This window comes from Gadus macrocephalus, chromosome 16 (genome assembly GCF_031168955.1).
Source record: "Gadus macrocephalus chromosome 16, ASM3116895v1".
In the NCBI taxonomy this organism is placed as follows: Eukaryota; Metazoa; Chordata; class Actinopteri; order Gadiformes; family Gadidae; genus Gadus; species Gadus macrocephalus.
Genome location: NC_082397.1, coordinates 5,798,507 through 5,816,489, shown reverse-complemented (window position 1 = coordinate 5,816,489; position 17,983 = coordinate 5,798,507). Strand labels below are relative to the sequence as shown.

Here is a 17,983-nt window from a genome sequence, read left to right as displayed (position 1 = left end):
TCCGCCCTGTAGCCGGGTCCTGGGCCCGTGCGAGGCAGACCCGGAGACCCCGCGCTGCCTGCACCTCTACCGTCTCGGGTGAGTTTGGTACAACGTACCGATTTATCTATTAATCTAAATAACTGCGATTAAACTGCAACATCTGCGTATTGCAACGGGGTCTCAAACCCCACTACAGCCGTGCCCGAGATGCCACGGTCCTACGTGGTCGGGGAAATGTGTTAATTTCCCCCCGATATTCCCAAGCATAGCTCCTCTCTGATCCAAGACTATTCCCAACATTTACTCATATTTTGCCTGCAAGGATAGCCCTTATTAGAACGCTTCCCAATTGTTTTGCACTTTCCAAGCAAACGACAACCACTTGTTCGTCCTACTAAGTATTTTCTGGGCTACATAATGGTTCGGATGGTGGGATACCGTGGGTTGTTTTGAATGTCAAAGGTATTAGCCGCCGTACGTCTGAATATTGTTGATAGCTGGCTAGCTTAGCTCAGCTAACCACATAGCTAACAAAAATACCAACTAGACGACCCAGCTTGCAATACATGATTGTTTCGCTTTACTAATTGAAAGCGGCCATTGTAGATTTCAAATACGTGTGCGTAACGAACTGCAAAGGAGTGTAAAATAAATGCATGCAGAGCTGTTTGGAAACAGCTACCCCGTAGCAAGCTGTTTGCAGTGTCCATTCATATCCTGCGCACTGCTTGTTCTCTGATAATGGCTACGATGATGTCCTTTTAGAGCGGCAACCGGGTATATGTTACCCTCACTGTGCTTACCATATACCTCACCAAATACAGGGGAACCCCGTGTTACTGTCTCCTGGATAGCGGCTACGTGCTATTATTGACTTCGTGGTGTGTTTCTGTGAGCGCTAGATTTAAAACCCCTTGTCAGAGCAGATGAAAACCGCGCGTTTTCAGCTTGTTGTCTCCGAATCCACCGCTGCTTCTTGTTGTGTAGCCGGCAAAGCTCGGTGGCTGCTTGGTACCTGGATCTGTCAATAGCGTCAGACAACGACCGAGGATGTTTTTGTACGTTATTATACGAGTTGTGTTAAATAGTCGTGAGGACATTGTGTTCTGTGAAGTTAATGGTTTTGGTTTTTGTTATTTGAGGAACTGCAAAACTCTTCGATGATGTAACAAATATTGCAACTGCACAGTATTTTCAGTCATTTTTTCTTAATTGTATTGTGTATTGTGTGTGTTGTGTATACGAAATTAACTAACGCACCAAATAATGCTTTAGGAGTCCCAACAGTATTGCGTTGATGGGCTTTGTCTTTAATTGGATGGGATTAGTTGATTTCAATAGCAGTTATATTATACTGTTCCCTTGTTTGCAACAGGTTAATACAATGGCATTGTACAGTGAAATTATTAGGATATATTATTATTGGAGTTGGTGTGCGAGATGTTATGGGTCCTCTAGGAAAATGTTATGATCATAGTGAAAAGTTTGGCAATGGCAATTGTGACATATCTATTCTAATATGTTGATGCAGTCTTTCTGGTTCTCAGAGGCAGATTCAATCCTTTTTGTTAGGTCAATATTTTTTACAATTCTAGCTGATTGAATTATAATAACAATAATTTGCACCTACCTGATTGGTCAAGCCTAATCATTTCAAATTGGAAGATTTTGCGAAGAATACAATTTTGTATCCTTGGGTAGGAAATAAAATGGAAAAAATTCAATCTGGGAGGAAAGGGCTAAACAACCCACAACAAATAAATATTATTGGGAAAACAGTATATTTTTAAAGGAATTATCTCATACTTGTATCATAACAATCATAACAAAATATGGAGTATTTATTAATGATATTAATGTACTGCTATCTGCCATAATAACGATGAAGAATATCTATTTAATTTACAGCTAATTGGCTACACCTACAGATTATATTAGCCTACTGCTACTATTGGGCTACCCCTTCTTTAATGGGTATGCCAGTTCTATCCATTCCTTCCAGACTGTGTTCCCTCCATGTTTCTTGCTTCTAGTGATCTCATCTCTCAAACACAACCTCAGTGCCCATTCCAAGCTGCCAACGCTGGCTTTAAACACACCGTTCCAACCACTACCTGATGTCACTCTCCTCCAGATGAATGACAGTCCACTTGTTGGATAGTATTTTCCTGGCATTGCTGGTTCCCAGGTCACAGGAATGGGTGATGGAAACAGAATCGGACCCGAGTTACTAGTTTTTAGTTGTTGTCGTTTTTTAACTTCTTTTACCTTTAGGGCATTTAGCAGACCCTTTTATCCAAAGCGACTTACAATAGGTACATTTGACAGAAGAAATTGAAATAATATATCGCTGTCTGTACAGGGAGGATGTTCATAGAACCAAGTGCCACGCATTAACAATTGTTAGGTTAACCCCTTCCCCGTATACAACAAAGCAGGTTTGTTTTTACAGGTGTGTTTTAGGAGGTCTTCCACTACTTCCATGACTCTAGACACTTTAGGTGTTGTTTATTAAATTGGCTACAAAAATACATATACTGGGCTGGCAGTTTGTTTGCCAGATAAAAAATCACAGGTATGTAAGCACTAGATTTATGCAATTCATGTGGATTCTTCCTTTAGGTGAAATATCGGGGTTGCGTTACCTAGATATATCATCTGGCTATGTCCAGGGTTATACTGGGCTTCCTATACTCCTCAAGGAAACCGAGACACAGTCGGGAGTGTTCAATCAAGACTTAAAATCTCAGATCAATTGAAGCAGTGTCTCCTTTTTCATGGTTTACACTTTTTTGCCAGAAATTGTGATGTTGCACAAATCGGGTAATCTGTGTAGAGGTAGAGAAGAGCAAAAAACAAACGTGTTGATTAAATTCATAATACTTGTTGTCTTTACAGAGCTGACAGTTGGGCTGCCGTGAAGCCCTCCTTAGTAGAGTGTTGTCTCTCTAATTGCCTTGAAGGGGGGACATGTAGTTATTTAATAGTGCACAAGGCTGTGGAGACGGTTTACGAAACGGTGATGGAGATTGGTGTTTTTCTGTTGCAGTTGACATGGATGATGAAGACGGAAGGTGCCTGCTAGATGTAATTTGGTAAGATGTTCATCATGTTCTCCCTCTTGCGTCCTAACATACTGAATGTTGATGGTGTCCTGGCGTGACCTTCCTAACATGACCCCCCCCCCCCACACACCTTTTCTGTTACAGTGACCCAGAAGCTCTCAATGACTTTCTTCATGGATCAGAGACCCATGTGAGTATCAACGACACATAGACTTGAGACCTCACGACAGAGGTTTCCTTTCAGAGAACTTCTACCGGCGTTGGTTCGACCTCAAACATCTGACCTGTCACAGTCCCGTCCCCCGTCCGTCCCCCCCGCCTTATTTTTTTCTATCATTTTTTTCCCCCGTTTCCCTGGACGCCCCTCTGCTTATGTTAATCTTTTCTGTTTGGGGAACCTCCTTGTTTTTTTCCCCCAAATCAAGCTTGCCTTCCCCCTTGTGTTGGGCACTCACAAAAAAGAGAAATGCCAATACTAACACCTCCCGACTGTGGCTCTGCCTCTCTTGCCCCCGTCTCTCCCCTATTTATCTCCTGTTTCTTTACGATCCTTGGCTGCTGTCTGTGCTGTCCTTTCTTTGCCCTCCTCTGTTTGACGGTCTTGTTTCTCTGTCCTGGTGGCTTTGGGTGCGTTTGGTTTTCTGTCTGTCCTATCCTGGGTGGGTGTGTCTATAGTTGGACACTGACGACCTTTTGGATGGTTCGGGTGACCCCTCCAGCTCGTTCTTCTCCTCCGCTGGGGTGAGTAACGCCCCACCCTCCTCCTCCTCCTCCTCCCCTCCCTCCCCTCCCTTCTGATCTCCATCCTGTCTGTGTAGCATGCCGTCCCCTCTCCCACTCCCTCCCTCCCTCCCTCCCTGACCTGTTCTGCCACTCCACTAACACACACCCACCTTCTCCAAGCTTCCATCGCCTGAGACCTGATCGCCAACGCCATAGGTCAGAGGGGGGGGGGGGGGTTCAGTTGCTACGACGACATCTCCCCTACCGGGACGCTCGACTCATCCTCAGATCACCCCATTTAAACATCAACCTCCTCAAGTCCGTCTCCTCTTTCACCTCTTCCTCCTCCTCCTCCCGCTCCTCTCCTCTTCTCTCTCCCAGGGCCATATTCCGGAGGTCCAGCCCGTCATCCAGCTGTCGGTCAGTGAGCCGGCCGGACTTCCCCGGGTCAGCGTGGACCTGGACTTCCTGGAGGATGACGACATCCTCGGAGGCTCGCCGGGGGGCGACGGCGGCGGCAGCAATGGCATGGGGGGCAACCACGAGCCCTGCGACATCCTGCAGCAGAGCCTCGCCGAGGCCAACATCACGGAGCAGAGCCTGCAGGAGGCGGAGGCCGAGCTGGACCTGGGCTCCTTCGGGATCCCGGGCCTCACGCAGGTAGTCCAGACACTCCCCGACGGCGGCCTGTCCGGCGCCGCCGCCGTCGGCGTGGGCATAGGCGCCCCTCCGAATGCGGCGGCGGCGGCGGACATGCTGGGCTCGGTGCTGGCCCACCAGGGGCTGCACCTCCAGCCCCAGGTCATGAACAAAGCCATTAGCGTCCAGCCCTTCATGCAGCCCGTGGGCCTGGGCAACGTCACCCTTCAGCCCATCTCAAGCCTCCAGGGGCTCCCCAACGGGAGCCAGTCGGGTCATTTGGGGCTCGGACAGATTCAGGTTGTGGGCCAGCCCACCGTCATGACTATCAATCAGGCCGGGCAGCCCGTCCTGGCCAAGGCCATGGGCAGCTACCAGCTGCACCAGCCTGGGCCGGAGGTGTCGGGAGCGGGGCCGCAGGCAGGGCTCGGCGGCCCGGTTCTGAGCTCCGGCGGCGGACTTCTTATCCAAGGCGGCAAGGCCGCCCTCGGGTCCCCGGCGCTCAACGGGCCGGCGGTGTGCGCCGGCAACACCAGTAGCAGCAACAGCGGCGCCATGACGGCTCCCGCCGGGCTGATGGGCTACGCCGGCGCCGGGATGGAAACACAGACTCAAGGCCAGATCATGCAGAACGTGATCATCCAGCGCACGCCCACGCCCATCCAGCCTAAACCGCCGCAGGGCGGCGCCTTCCAGCCCAAGGGCTTCAAACCGCAGCCCCAGGCGGCGCCGCACACCCTGCAGGGCGACCCCGCCAAGGCCCTGGGGCTGCAGCAGCTCCCCGTGTCGGGGGCCCAGAACGTCACCTTCCTGACGGGCAAGCCGGGCTCCAACATGGTGCTGAGCGCGCAGGGGCCCTCGCAGGGCCAGCAGTTCCAGCAGGTGTTCAAGCAGCAGCCGGGCCAGCCGTCGGGCAAGCCCCTCAGCGTGCACCTGCTGAACCAGCAGGGCAGCATCGTCATCCCCTCCCAGTCCATGCTCCAGGGCCAGAACCACCAGCTGCTCCAGCTGCAGGCCGGGGGCCAGATCTTCACCCAGCACCCCGGGGGCCACATCATAACGAGCCAGGGGCCGGGGGGCCACCTCATCACCAACCAGATCCTGGCGGCCAACCAGAACATTAACCTGAGCCAGGTGTTCTCGGGGCCCATCCAGCTGCAGTCGGGGCAGATGGGCCAGCCCACGCTCTTTCAGATGCCCGTCTCCCTGGCCCAGAGCGCCGGCCACACCCAGAGCCACCCCGTCGCGGCCCACAACCAGACGGTCATCCAGGGCATGCCCCTCCAGAACTCCCTGACCATGCTGGGCCAGGTGGAGGGGCTGAGCCCGGCGGTCAGCCTCCAGCCGGCCCTCCAGCCCCCGGCGGGCGGGGTCCCTTGCGGCGCGGGGGGCCTGGCCCTGGCGGGGGACTGCATCACGGCGCTGGGGGGCGCCACGGAGCAGGTGGGCCACCCGCAGCAGCAGCCCGTCCCCCAGCAGTCGTCCGTCCTCACCATGCAGTCGGCCGTCTCCATCCCCTGCTCCTCTCCGTCCATGTCGGTGACCACGGCGACGGTGCCCGCGGTGGGCCTGGCGGCGGCGGCCCAGCACAGCCCCGGGCGCGTCCTGTACACCAACCAGGGCGCCAGCATGATCCTGAGCCAGGAGTCGCTGCAGATGCTCCTCCAGCAGGTCAGTCCCGTCGCCCCGCCGGCCACCGCCTCTGCTGCCGTGTTGACTTACTGAACATGAGATAACCTGCACGAGAGTGACATGTTGGTCTGACCTCTCTCTGGTTTTACTATTTGACTCCTCCCCCCCCCCCCCCCTCCAACTCCCCCCTCCCCACCCTCCTCCGCCATTCCCCGTCCTGGTAAATCTCCTGGTGTCAGGAGCAGCAGCAGCACCAGTCAGAGAATGGCTCCGCCCCCTCAGTGGGCGTGCCGGCGTCTGTAATCGTCAGCAGCAACAGCCACCCTGGCCCGGCCCACTCAGTCCATGACAGCCAATTAGCTGAGTCTGAGGTGGCCCACAGTCCTGGCCCCTCCCCTGGCCCCTCCCGCATGGTGGTAAAGCAGGTAGACCCCCCCCCCCCATCCCAAACCCTCCCCTTTTATGTTAAGCCCCGCCCCCAATGTTGCTGCTGCCGCCACTGATCCCTGCCGTGTGTCCTCCTTGAAGCACTCCTCCCTGTTGCCTCTTCTTATCCCCCTCCTCCTACGTTGCGCTCTCTCCCTCCCCAGTGCTTGGTACTCCCTCCGCTCACATTTCCTCATTTGGGTGCTGTTGTGTGTTTGCTTTGCATTTTTGAATACCTTGCATAATCAGTGTCCAAACGCATGGCCCCTCCCCCCCCCCTCTCTCTCTCTCTCCCTACTGCCCATTGTCCCCGCTCTGTGGTGTTTATATATAAGAAGCTGTTTTGCATGTCTTTAGATAAAAGTTTCGGCTGATTCACTGAAGGTGTCACCTCCCATTAACCCCAGCATACTTTCTCACATTAATTACTGGATGCTAACGTTTGGCCTGGTTTTGGGTGCACACACAGCATGTATTCCATAATCATTTGATAACCACACGTAACCAAACATGTCATGTAACACTCCACACGGCAATGATGGGAACAGTGTGACAGCCAATTCTCACTCTCTTTCCCACCATTTACATCCAGCCCTGCTGGCTGAGATTTTCATCTGCACATAGTCATTTAATCCCCAGGGGTCCATTCCTTTCCTCACTCCTGTTCCAGCCGTTGCTATTAGTTCCCTAGTAGTCGATATATACAGCTGGACCAGTGTGCCATCCCACCAGCTGAATAAGCCACTCCCCCCTGTGCAGCTAGCCACGCCCCTTGTCCCCCCCAGTCCCCAGATCAAGGCTTGCTTGTTGTGTCCCTTCCTTTTGGCTTCCCCAACTGACCACTGCTCCTTCTGATGTAATAATTTGCAGAACACTGGCCACAGACGTGACAGCTACCACCACTTGAACTAGAAGCACCTTTATTTATGTAATGGAAAAATACGGATCCTTTTTTAAAATTGCTTTTTTTCCCCCATACTTTATTCTGTCAGAAACGTGTAGATGCCGCTACCCTTGTTTTGTGCTTGCAGAACTGTTTGCTGGATCTGAATTTAAATGCATTTTGTGCTATATACCTCCCCTTGTGTCCAAGCGTGCTTTATCCTCGTAGGGCGACCCCATTTGCCCCATAAGAACATTTCCGTGTCCCACTTTGTGCTAAATGGTGCGAGTGTGTTCTGGCTCCACCGCTGCAGGTTCCCTCCAGCGGACATCAGCAGCCCCTGAAGCTCCAGAGCATGTCCCCCTCGCCGGTGCTCACCGCCCACGTGCCGGCGGCGCCCCGGGCCGACAGCCCCCAGCCCTCGCCGTCCCCCCTAGCCCTCGGCCAGCACGTCCACTCCCCGCACCACCAACAGCAGCAGCAGTCTCGCCCCCCGTCCCAACCCCAGCCCCAGTCCCAGACGCCCTCACGCTCCTGCACGCCCTCCTCCCACCAGCCCCTCTACATTGTCCACAACCAGATCCCGGGGTCCCCGCAGCAGCAGCAGCAGCAGCAGCAGCAGCAACAGCAGCAGCAGCAGCAGCAGCAGCAGCAGCAGCAGCTGCAGCAGCAGCAGCTGCAGCAGCAGCAGCAACAGCAACAACAACAACAACAACAACAACAGCTACAGCTACAGCTGCAACAACTACAGGCCCAACAGCCTCAACCGCAGCAGACTCATATTCAAATCCAGCTGCAGGCTCCGCCCCGGCCTCCGTCCCAGCCCTCCCCCTTCCAACAGGAGAGGCCCCCGCTCTCCCACTCCCCCAAGGCCCCCACGGCGCCCCCCGCCCTCCAGCACCAGTTTGTGAGCTCGGTGATGAGCGGACCCACGCCCATGGTGCTCACGGCCCCGCTGAGCGCGGAACAGCAGCACCACCTGCAGCTGGTGGCGGCCCAGATCCAGACGCTGTCCACCATCTCCCAGCCCTCCCCGCAGCAGAAGCAGCTGCTGGACAAGTTGCACCAGGTAATTCCTAGGAATGAGTTTTCGTTGCATTGATGTACACCCTTTTCGGGGCAGTCAACGTCCTTTTTTTTTTTATTGATATAATTGAGTATTTATGAGTTTTATTGTCCCTGTTTGATGTCTAATGCTATTTTATTAGCATTTAGTTTTAGCTTTACTGTACAGTGTCCTTGGGTGGCATGAAAGGCGCTTGAAATAATATGTATTATCATTATTATTATTATTTATCAAGACAGTATGGGTCAGAAAACCCTAAGCCTAATTTCAGGGTTGAAAAATGTGCTGCAGCTAGTGTAGCATGCTTCTGTTGGCACCCCCCCCAGCCTGAGTGAGTGGTTCACGCTGAGCGCCTTCGCTACACCCCTCAGGTGGGTGCTACAAAACTGTCTGGGTGCTACACAGGTGTGTAACACTCTTCACTCACCCGCACGGGTGTGAGAACCACCTGGGTAATGCACGGCCGCCAGTGTGTGGCAGATAGTACACCACACACTGGGTGTCTGTCACAGTGGAGAGGTGAGGAGTGAAACAGTTCAATCAGAGAGCTACCGTCTCCCCTACACCATGTCCGAAGCTGTAACACTTGTATTGATTGCTGTTGTAGCTTCCAGAAGGGTTTATGCCAGCGATAACGAGAAGTACAGGACATGATAGGAATTGATAGAACAATGTGTAATTGGTAAGAATAAATATGACGAATAAGAATATAGTTCAAATCTATTGCACAATATGAATATGTAATGTATAGTAGCAATGTAAATTAAGTGTAGGACCGTTTTTACGGATTTGCGATACAGCAATCTTGGTTCGTGAGTTGTCAAAGCATTGTGCGTCTCAAAATTCGACCAGAACCAGAGGTTGCCATTGACAACCGCTCCTAAAGTTACCTTCTTGCTGGCCGTCCTATGGCAGGGCCCAGGCTAACTGCAAGTCACTGACTGTTGCTTGCCTGCTTTTTGTGGCTGCAAGCACTATAAGCTTTCCCAACCCTGCTGGACATGACGATGACTTACGGAGTCAGAATAGGTCATATTCCATTACCAGAAAAGTTTGAACCATTCAGTTGTCCTTTTGTCTTTGCCGCTTGAATATTTATTACTTCACTTACACTATTTATTCGTTTAGCGTCTGTTCAGAGTCCGCATACCTGTTGTCATTCAGTACGTCCTGTACGTGTTGGCCTATTCCAGGTTTTCAATGTCAAACCCTGGCCGTGTTTCGCTCGTGCTACCGATCAAACGGATCAACTCTGGACCGGCACCTTTTAGGATGGCAAATCCTGAATCCGAGTGATTGATGGGTCAGTCTGCGGGTCGATGGTGCGTGCGCTCAGGGCCTGATCTCTGGCTCCCCTCCCAGGTCCAGCAGAGTATCCTGATCCAGGCCAAGCAGTCCGCCTCCCTCCAGCCCGCCCCTCAGTCCCAAAGCCTGGCCCCAGCTCATTTCATCTCCCAGCAGGACCCGTCCGCTGAGACGGTGATGCTGTCGTCATCGGGCCCTGTGGGCCCCCCTGCCCCACCGGGGGCCCCCGTGCTGCAGCAGAAATCTGTGCTCGTCAAAACTCCAGCACTCCCAGGTGGGCACCAGTGCACGTTGGAATGTCCGCCGCGCACGCTTCGACACAATGCACGATCAAACACACGGGCCTCACAGAGCCGGCCCGGACGTTGTGAGGTGACGGGGAACGTGGTCCGGCTCAGAGACGCTACGAACGCACGCCTCACCACGCACGCCTCAACACACGCTGTCCTCATCCCATAGGGTCGTCATATTTCGATTTGTCAATATTCTGTACTTCCGCTGTAATAATAATCATAATCAAATCCTTTTGTTTTCAAAAGCACCCTTTTTAAAGACGGTTGAAAAACTGCTTTAACGGACAAGACCGATGATGATCATGTAGATTCAAGCCAAACGGTGTTCGCATGTTTATGTGTCAATGCATTTTTCTTTGAATAATTCATTATTTCCTTATGTCATAATGCAAGGCCCGGTTGGAGCGGGACTCCCACCATCCATGGCCCAAGCCGGCCTCACCCCGCCGCCTGCACAGGTGGGTGACTCCTCCCACCCCCACACAACACAACCCCGCCTCCATCTCTCTTGTCCACCCAGGGTCCGCCATCTTATTTAGGACCAAAGTGAATCATCTTCATATCAAAGCCGTCTTGTGTTGGGTAATATGACATATTTATTTATATTCCGCTGGTGAGATGAGATAAGAGGATAAGAAGAGAAGTACCATCTTATTTGCTTATTTTGTGTGTTATAATGATCCTCATAGAGCTGACACCTTGACAACAAGCTAGGCATTACATATTGCACATGCGATAAAGAATTCAACATCTTACTTTTATGTATATCATATCATTGAATATCCATAATAATCGTTAGAGCCTTGTGTTCTTTGTTTGAACTCATACTCCATAATCTATAAACCATAAGCAATTGGATATAACGTAATGCATTCTAAAAGCGTTAAACGGACCTCGTTACACATCACGACAGCCTTTTCCTCTCGTCATCTAAAACCACCGCTGGAACCATTCGCACGAGCACGTCCACGTGTTCCGAGCAGCGAACCCGGCCTCACCCGGCTCTCTGGTTCTCCCGCAGGTCCAGACCACGCCCGGGGTGATCAGCGCCGTGGGAGGCGCGGGGGTCACCTTGGGGGGGATGAAGCTCCAGATGCTGGCCCAAATGCCTAGCCTCCAGTCCCCTACCCCCGTCCACACACAGGTACCAGAGAGGGGCAGACGCTGCCCACCTAACACCGCCTACATGTGCTGGGAGACAACTGAACTGAATTGAATTTGTTTTCGCTCTTGGTATTGCCCCTTTCAGGTGTTGTGAACGTGTGGTGGATCGTATTATATACTTAAACAGGGGGGGGGGGGGGGAGGGGAAAGTATAGTGGCTAATTGGGGGGGGGGGGGGGGGGTTCGACTCACAGCCGAAAGTTGGTTCGATCCCCATCAAGGATTCACCCTTGAGCAAGAAGGCCCGCGCGACCGCTACCTGCTCTCTCATGACCTGCATCTCAGTTCACCAAACATCACTTTAGAAAAATGTTAAGGGGGATACGACGATGACTTAGAATATATGTGGTACCGTCGTGTACAGCAGCATGCATTCTGTGTGTGTGTCTGTGTGTTTTTCGCTTTCTAACGGCTTGTCATCTGCTTGTGTCTCAGATCCCTACAGTGAAGATGCCTTTCAGTGCGGAGCCCAGTAAAGAGGCCAGGTACGCCTTAGAACGATGTAGATCTAGGTCGTATGTATGTATACATCTTGCATGTGTATATATAAATGTATCCTGAATGTCCCCGAGGACCACTATGGCTTTGCATTAAGGTGTTCATTTGGTCTGGAATGAAATGTAAAAATGTATCAATGCTACATGTTACTTATCACATTAAATCATATTAAAACCAACCGAAATGTCATGATATGGTGTACTGGTATCTCTACTAGTCATGAATGGACGTATATCTGGTATCGACTAGTCATGACTGATCTTCTAGTCGGTATGGTATAGAATGTGTGCCTGACCTCCTGTGTGTGTGTGTGTGTGTGTGTGTGTGTGTGTGTGTGCGTGTGCGTGTGCGTGCGCGCGTGCGTGCGTGTGCAGGATGCTGGAGCAGCTGAGGAAGCAGCAGGGTTCGGTGCTCCACCCCAACTACAGCGTGCCCTTCAACTCCTTCGACGACACGCTGCAGCGACTGCTGCCCTACCACCTCTACCAGGGCACGGCCAACTCCAGCCAGGACTACAAGAGAGGTAGAGGCCCACCGCACGCACCGCCCACTGGGAAGGGGTGCTGTGAGTCCCCGTACCCACAGTTTCTCTCACCGTACCAGTACCAGTAGTTCCTCCACCATAGGTCTGAACGCATCAGCTAATGCAAGAACCACGTATGATATCATTATTATTGATGGAGGTCCAACGGGGTAGTGCTGGTAATGCTCTAAAATGCTCTATTTTGCCATTTTGATTTTAATTGAATAACGTTCTGGGTGTTCAAACGATTGTAACTGTCCTTCTTGGCTTCACAAAAAAGTCTGTTGCCAGTATCATTTGTCAAAGGGACGTTGTTGTGCCAATTCTGCCTCGGAGCATTTCACGCGAGCTCGCCTGGCACACGCGTAAACAACGGCGAAATCACCCAAATCCATTCCTCTATTTCATTCACTGCATCTAAAATGTTTATGCAGCCTCCTTGCGCCCCAATTACACAGATATTCTGTTATTGGGAGCAAGCACAGGTATCAGAGCCTCTTCAATGTGCGTGGATCCACGGATCAACGTGGAAGATAACTTGTTTCCCCATGCCCTCATTCTCTCTCAGTGGACGATGAGTTTGAGAGCGTGTCCTGTCAGCTACTGAAGCGAACGCAGGCTATGCTGGACAAATACCGCCACCTGCTCTTCGCTGAGTCCAAGGTAAGATAAGAGGATAGAAGTTGTTACACGCAACCGTCATGCTCAGCTATTTTCCTTCATAAGGGAGAACGGAAAAATCCTTGAAAAGTTGGCGTGCGTGCGTGCGTGTGTGTGATGACCCTGAATGTATCCTGACCTGGTGGGTTGTGTGTGTGTGTGTCGATAACCCTGAATGCATCCTGACCTGGTGGGTTGTGTGTGTGGTTGAACCCGAGCAGAGGATGGGCCCGTCGGCGGAGATGGTGATGATCGACCGGATGTTCATCCAGGAGGAGAAGTTCACTCTGGGCCAGGACCGGGTGCTGGCCAAGGAGAGACCAGGTACACAGCCTTCACCACCCACTGCTTCACAAAGTTTAGAGTAGCCAACCTGAAGACAGTTGTTATTATGATTTTGTCCATTATTATTGTATAGTATGATGATTATTCTTTTTGGCGTTGTACTTTTAGTTATTGGTGTTATTTGCCACCAAAAGGTGAGTGGTAGCAATCCATGAGATGGTAGCACAAACTGTGGTTAGACTCAAGTGGGGGGCATTAATGAAACGATGGCTTTTTAATTTTTCTATTGTTTCTTCGCTACCTTGAAATTGGCTCCAAGCGATTTAATTTGACATCCATACTGACACAGTCGTCTTGTCCTGTTGCTCACAGGTTCAAATGCAGATATTGGTTTATGTTCATATGCATGTCGGTCAACACTGTGGCAGATGTCGCCACACAGACTCGCGGTGGTCCAATAGCAGAGTCTTTCTGGTCTCTGTGATTGATAAACCTGGAGGTCTGAAAGCTAACGAGGTCTTCCTCTCTCTCTCTCTCTGTCTCTGTCTCTCTCTCTCTCTCTCTCTCTCTCTCTCTCTCTCTCTCTCTCTCTCTCTCTCTCTCTCTCTCTCTCTCTCTCGCTCTCTCGCTCTCTCGCTCTCTCGCTCTCTCTCTCTTGCTCTTGCTCTCTCTCTGTCTCTCTCTCTCTGTCTCTCTCTCTCTTGCTCTCTCTCTGTCTCTGTCTCTCTTGCTCTCTCTCTGTCTCTGTCTCTGTCTCTGTCGCTCTCGCTCTCTCTCTTGCTCTCTCTGTGTCTCTTTCCCTCTCTCTCTCTCTCTCTCTCTCTCTCTCTGTCTCTGTCTCTGTCTCTCTCTCTCTCTCTGTCTCTGTCTCTGTCTCTGTCTCTGTCTCTCTCTCTGTCTCTGTCTCTGTCTCTCTCTCTCTCTCTCTCTCTCTCTCTCTACAGAGGAGTTTGTGGCGAACGCCCGCATGTTGGAGAGCGCGGCGGCTACGTCGCGGCTACACCCCTCCCCAGCGGGACCCAGCCCGGCCAGGGGTCTCGCGTCAGAGACCACGCCCCCTGCACCGCCTCCTGTGGCCCCGCCCCCTGCCGCCCACCCCCCCGTGGTTCCCAAAGCCGTTCCTCTGCCCGCTCCGGCTGCGCCCGCAGCCCCCACGCACGCCCCGCCCGCCTCCCACTCTCCCTTCCCCTCCACCAAGCTGGTGATCAAGCAGGGCGGGGGGTCGGCGTCCGTGTCCTGGGCCAGCAGCAGTGCCCCCCCTCCGCCTCCGCCACCGCCGGCCCCCCCGACCGCTGCCGCCGCCGCCGCCCCAGCGGCACCGAGGCCAGTGGCACCGCCGGCCAATCAGAGCTCTTCGTTCGGCCGGGCCCCGCCCTCGTCGTCCTTCCGGTCGCGGCCGGCGGAGGACGAGGACGCGCTGCCCCAGAGGACCAGCAAGCCGCCCATCAAGACGTACGAGGCGCGCAGCCGCATCGGCCTCAAGCTCAAGATCAAGCAGGACCAGACGGGCTTCCGCAAGGTGGTCCACAACACGGCGCTGGACCCGGTCCACACGCCCCCCCAGCAGAGGACCCAGCCCCAGGCCCCGCCCCGGACTGTCCCCCCGCCCCCGCCCCACCCCACGCCCCAGCCGCAGCCCGGCCCCCAGCCCCCGCCCCCGCCCAACCCCCATATAAAGAGTGCCACGCCTCCCCCCAAGCCCCGCCCAGAACCCGCCGTCCCCCCCGCCGTCCCCCCCACCGTCATCAGGACTCAGTCCCAAGCGTGCCCCGCTCCCTCGGCGCCGTCGGTCGCCACGGTGACCACCGCCCAGTCCAACCCGCCCCCGAGGGCCTCGGCCCCCTCTAGCACAGCGACTCCCCCCCCTCCTCCTCCTCCTCCTCCACCACCGCCTTCGTCCTCTTCCTCTTCCTCCTCCTCGTCCCACACCCGGTTGCCGTGCCCGCCCCCTCCCTCCTCCTCCTCCTCCTCCTCCTCTTCCTCTTCCTCCACCACGCAGATGAACGGAACGCTGGAGCACCACGAGGTGGGCGGCGTCAAGCGCAACCCCACGCCCACGGCCCCGGCCCCCCAGGCCCCGGCCCCGGCCCCGGCCCCCCAGGCCACCACCTGCCGCCTGCCGCTGCGGAAGACGTACCGGGAGAACGTGAGCCCCCGGGTGCGGCCGGGCGTGCCGGGGGGCGGGGACGACAGCCTGCCCTACCCCCGCCCCGAGCTCTCGCCGCCCCCGCTCCGACCGGAGCCCTCCCCCTTGCCCCGACCCCCGGCCCCCCCGCCGCCGCCGCCGCCGCCGCCGGTGGTGGTGGCGGCGGCGCCGGAGCGCACGGTCATCGCCAGCGTCAAGGTGGAGAAGAGGAGCCGGGAGGAGGGGAAGCTGGAGAAGAGGAGCAGGGAGGAGGGGAAGAGGAGCAGGGAGGAGGGGCCCCCCGGCCGTCTGGAGCAGGTGGAGGAGGCGTTCGGCCGCAGCGTCAAGACGACGCAACAGCAGCCAACCCACCCCCACCTGCCCCAGCTGCCCGTCCGGGGCGGCGGGGAGGAGCAGCAGCGGCAGCCGGTGGCGGAGGCGGGGCCCACGCCGGACCACCCGGGCGCCATCACTCATTACAAGCGGGCGAGCGGCAAGAGCCAGCGGCCACGGCCGGGCGCCGTGTACCGCGTGGACCAGCACGCCCCGGGCCCGCCCTCCCCGGACGCCTCCCCCGCGCGGGACCCCTCCTCCTCCTCGCTGCCGGCCAAGCGCTGCAAGTCGGACTCCCCCGACATGGACAACGCCAGCTTCTCCAGCGGCAGCCCCCCCGACGACACGCTCACGGAGCACCTGCAGTGCGCCATCGACAGCATCCTCAACCTGCAGCAGGGGCCCTCCGCCCGCCACCTCAAGGGGGGCGGGAGGCCCCGGCAGCACCCCAACCCGCTCCCCGGGGCCCCCTCCCACAGAGCCCCGGCCCAGCCCCCTTCCTCCTCCTCGTCCTCCTCCTCCTCCTCCTCGTCAGCCTCCACGCCCGCCTTGGTGGCCCCTCGGCCGCCCATGCCCATCCCGGGACGGGGCCACAACGGGAGCCTGGTCCCCCAGAACCACAGCAGATAACAGTGTCCCCCCCCCCTCCTCCTCCTCCTTCTTCCCCCAAGGGCCGCGGGCCCCTGGAAGGACTTACATGGGGGGGGGGGCCGACGGAGAGCGAGATGCGTCGAGAGAGAGAGACATAGACTCTGAGGGCGGACGGGGGCCTGGGCGCGGCCTCACTGTTACTTCACTGTTTTCTGCCCAGCTGTGTTGACTTTGTCAGTCCATTTGAATCGCACCAGAAATGTCTTTTGTTTACCGGCTGGCACGCACGCCTGACAACGACAGGAGGTCCGGATTGGGAAGAGGACGGTCACGCAGCCAATCGGCCGCGTCGGATTCACGACCGTGTCCGTCGGGTCCGGGTGTATGCGTGTGTCCATCCGAAACGATGGTCGAATTACAACGCGGAATCGTCGCTGATGTCGTCCATTACTTCGTTTCATTTTTTTTCAGCCTCCCATTTGTGCTCTTTTTCACAAGCCCCTCATTCAAACATTCCCCTCACACTGTGGCCTGCACACAACTGCACAAACACACGGATCGACAACGCAAATAAACACAACACATGATCAATTGTCTCTGGGTTTCCTTATCAGTGCCTGTCAGGACCCCAAAACACCACAGGGGTCTCCCTACATCTCTCCTTCAATGCCTAGAGCAACACGATGCCTAATGCATAACCTTCTGTCTGTCTGTACACAAACACTGCCCAACCAAGACAACACAGCTGTTCTCGGTGTCCTTTTGTTCCACTGTGGCTGAAATGGATGTCCCATCTACATAAAATACACTTCTTGTGGTTTGCATTCAATTCCTGTTCAATCTACTTTATGTTTTTGCAGTCATGCACCCGATGGAAGGGAAGACATCCCGTTACTATGAATTCTCCTTTCACACTCGTACTACTCTCGTCTGTGTTTACCCCACTCTTTTTGGTTTTCCCCGCTCTTTGGTCGGTTTCCCAAAAATCGATTGATCCTTTGTTTAGTTTGGTACCACATCTGCGCTTCACTCTGGTCATTACTTTAGGTCGGTCTCTTTCATTCGAGGCCGCTTGTCTCACGGTTTACATTGTAGTCGGCCTTGGGAGTTGTAGTTCTGTAACAAGGAGATGTAAATGAACATGTAACAAGGAGATTTGAATTATGTTTAGAGAAAAAAAGGAACCCTGGTTCATGTTTTAGACCCACCGCCACCAAGCCTAACCCAACCCTGACCGCCTTCTGCGTCAAAATGCCCTGACTTGTTCTACGTTTTGGTCAGTAGGGGGCAGGCCTGTCTTCCTATATCCCCTCCCACCCCCCTCTGTTGTGTTTTAAGGACTGATCCCCATGGTTACGTTCTGTCACTGTCTGCCTCCTCCATGGCACTGTTATCATTTAGTTTCCCTTCTCATCCTGGTGAGCAGTGACTCACAACACACCACACCGCAGATGCGTTGACATGAAGACAAAAAAGGAAACAATAATGTACAAAATAAGACCGTAAGAGAATTTGAAGTATAGTATTACAGATTAATTTTGTATTGTATTTATTGTGTATAATGACACTTTTTAAAAAGAAATGTACATTTAGTAAACTTGTAAATTAAACCCTTGCTTCTTTTATGAACTTCTCTGCGTGTCCGGTGGTTCTTTGCTGTCCGTCGAACTTTGTGCCGGGCTCGTCAACGTACGATAACGAGCCCGAGGTCGTCTGAGGACCGGAGGGAGGGCAGGGGGGTTGGGGGAGGGCGCAGTAAGGGGGGGGGCTAGGCTGCGTCCACCAACCAT

The 17,983-nt window shown here is 54.3% G+C and overlaps 1 protein-coding gene across 7 annotated transcripts; it reads left to right on the top strand.

Annotated features, from left to right (window-relative positions):
• On the top strand, positions 1–17,822 carry bicra (BRD4 interacting chromatin remodeling complex associated protein). Of its 7 annotated transcripts, none has more exons than XM_060075753.1 (15): positions 1–78; positions 3,032–3,077; positions 3,192–3,237; positions 3,723–3,788; positions 4,152–6,080; positions 6,287–6,466; positions 7,664–8,419; positions 9,779–9,995; positions 10,408–10,472; positions 11,036–11,158; positions 11,614–11,663; positions 12,051–12,199; positions 12,768–12,862; positions 13,078–13,183; positions 14,089–17,822. In XM_060075753.1, exons 2-15 carry the CDS (start codon positions 3,037–3,039, stop codon positions 16,230–16,232), a joined length of 5,967 nt encoding a protein of 1,988 aa, XP_059931736.1. In that variant the 5' UTR covers positions 1–78; positions 3,032–3,036; the 3' UTR covers positions 16,233–17,822. The 7 variants fall into 7 exon arrangements, with proteins under 7 accessions (XP_059931736.1, XP_059931735.1, XP_059931732.1 ...); XM_060075752.1 differs by having other exon boundaries at positions 6,281–6,466; positions 13,081–13,183; XM_060075749.1 differs by having other exon boundaries at positions 6,281–6,466.
• Positions 17,823–17,983: the final 161 nt, after the last annotated feature.

Excerpts from the sequence above, each read along its gene's own strand:
- bicra (XM_060075749.1), top strand. The coding sequence starts at position 3,037 with ATGGATGATGAAGACGGAAGGTGCCTGCTAGATGTAATTTG. Across the intron at positions 6,081-6,280 it reads TGCAGATGCTCCTCCAGCAG|GAGCAGCAGCAGCACCAGTC; the intron begins GTCAGTCCCGTC and ends TCCTGGTGTCAG. Across the intron at positions 6,467-7,663 it reads CCCGCATGGTGGTAAAGCAG|GTTCCCTCCAGCGGACATCA; the intron begins GTAGACCCCCCC and ends CCACCGCTGCAG.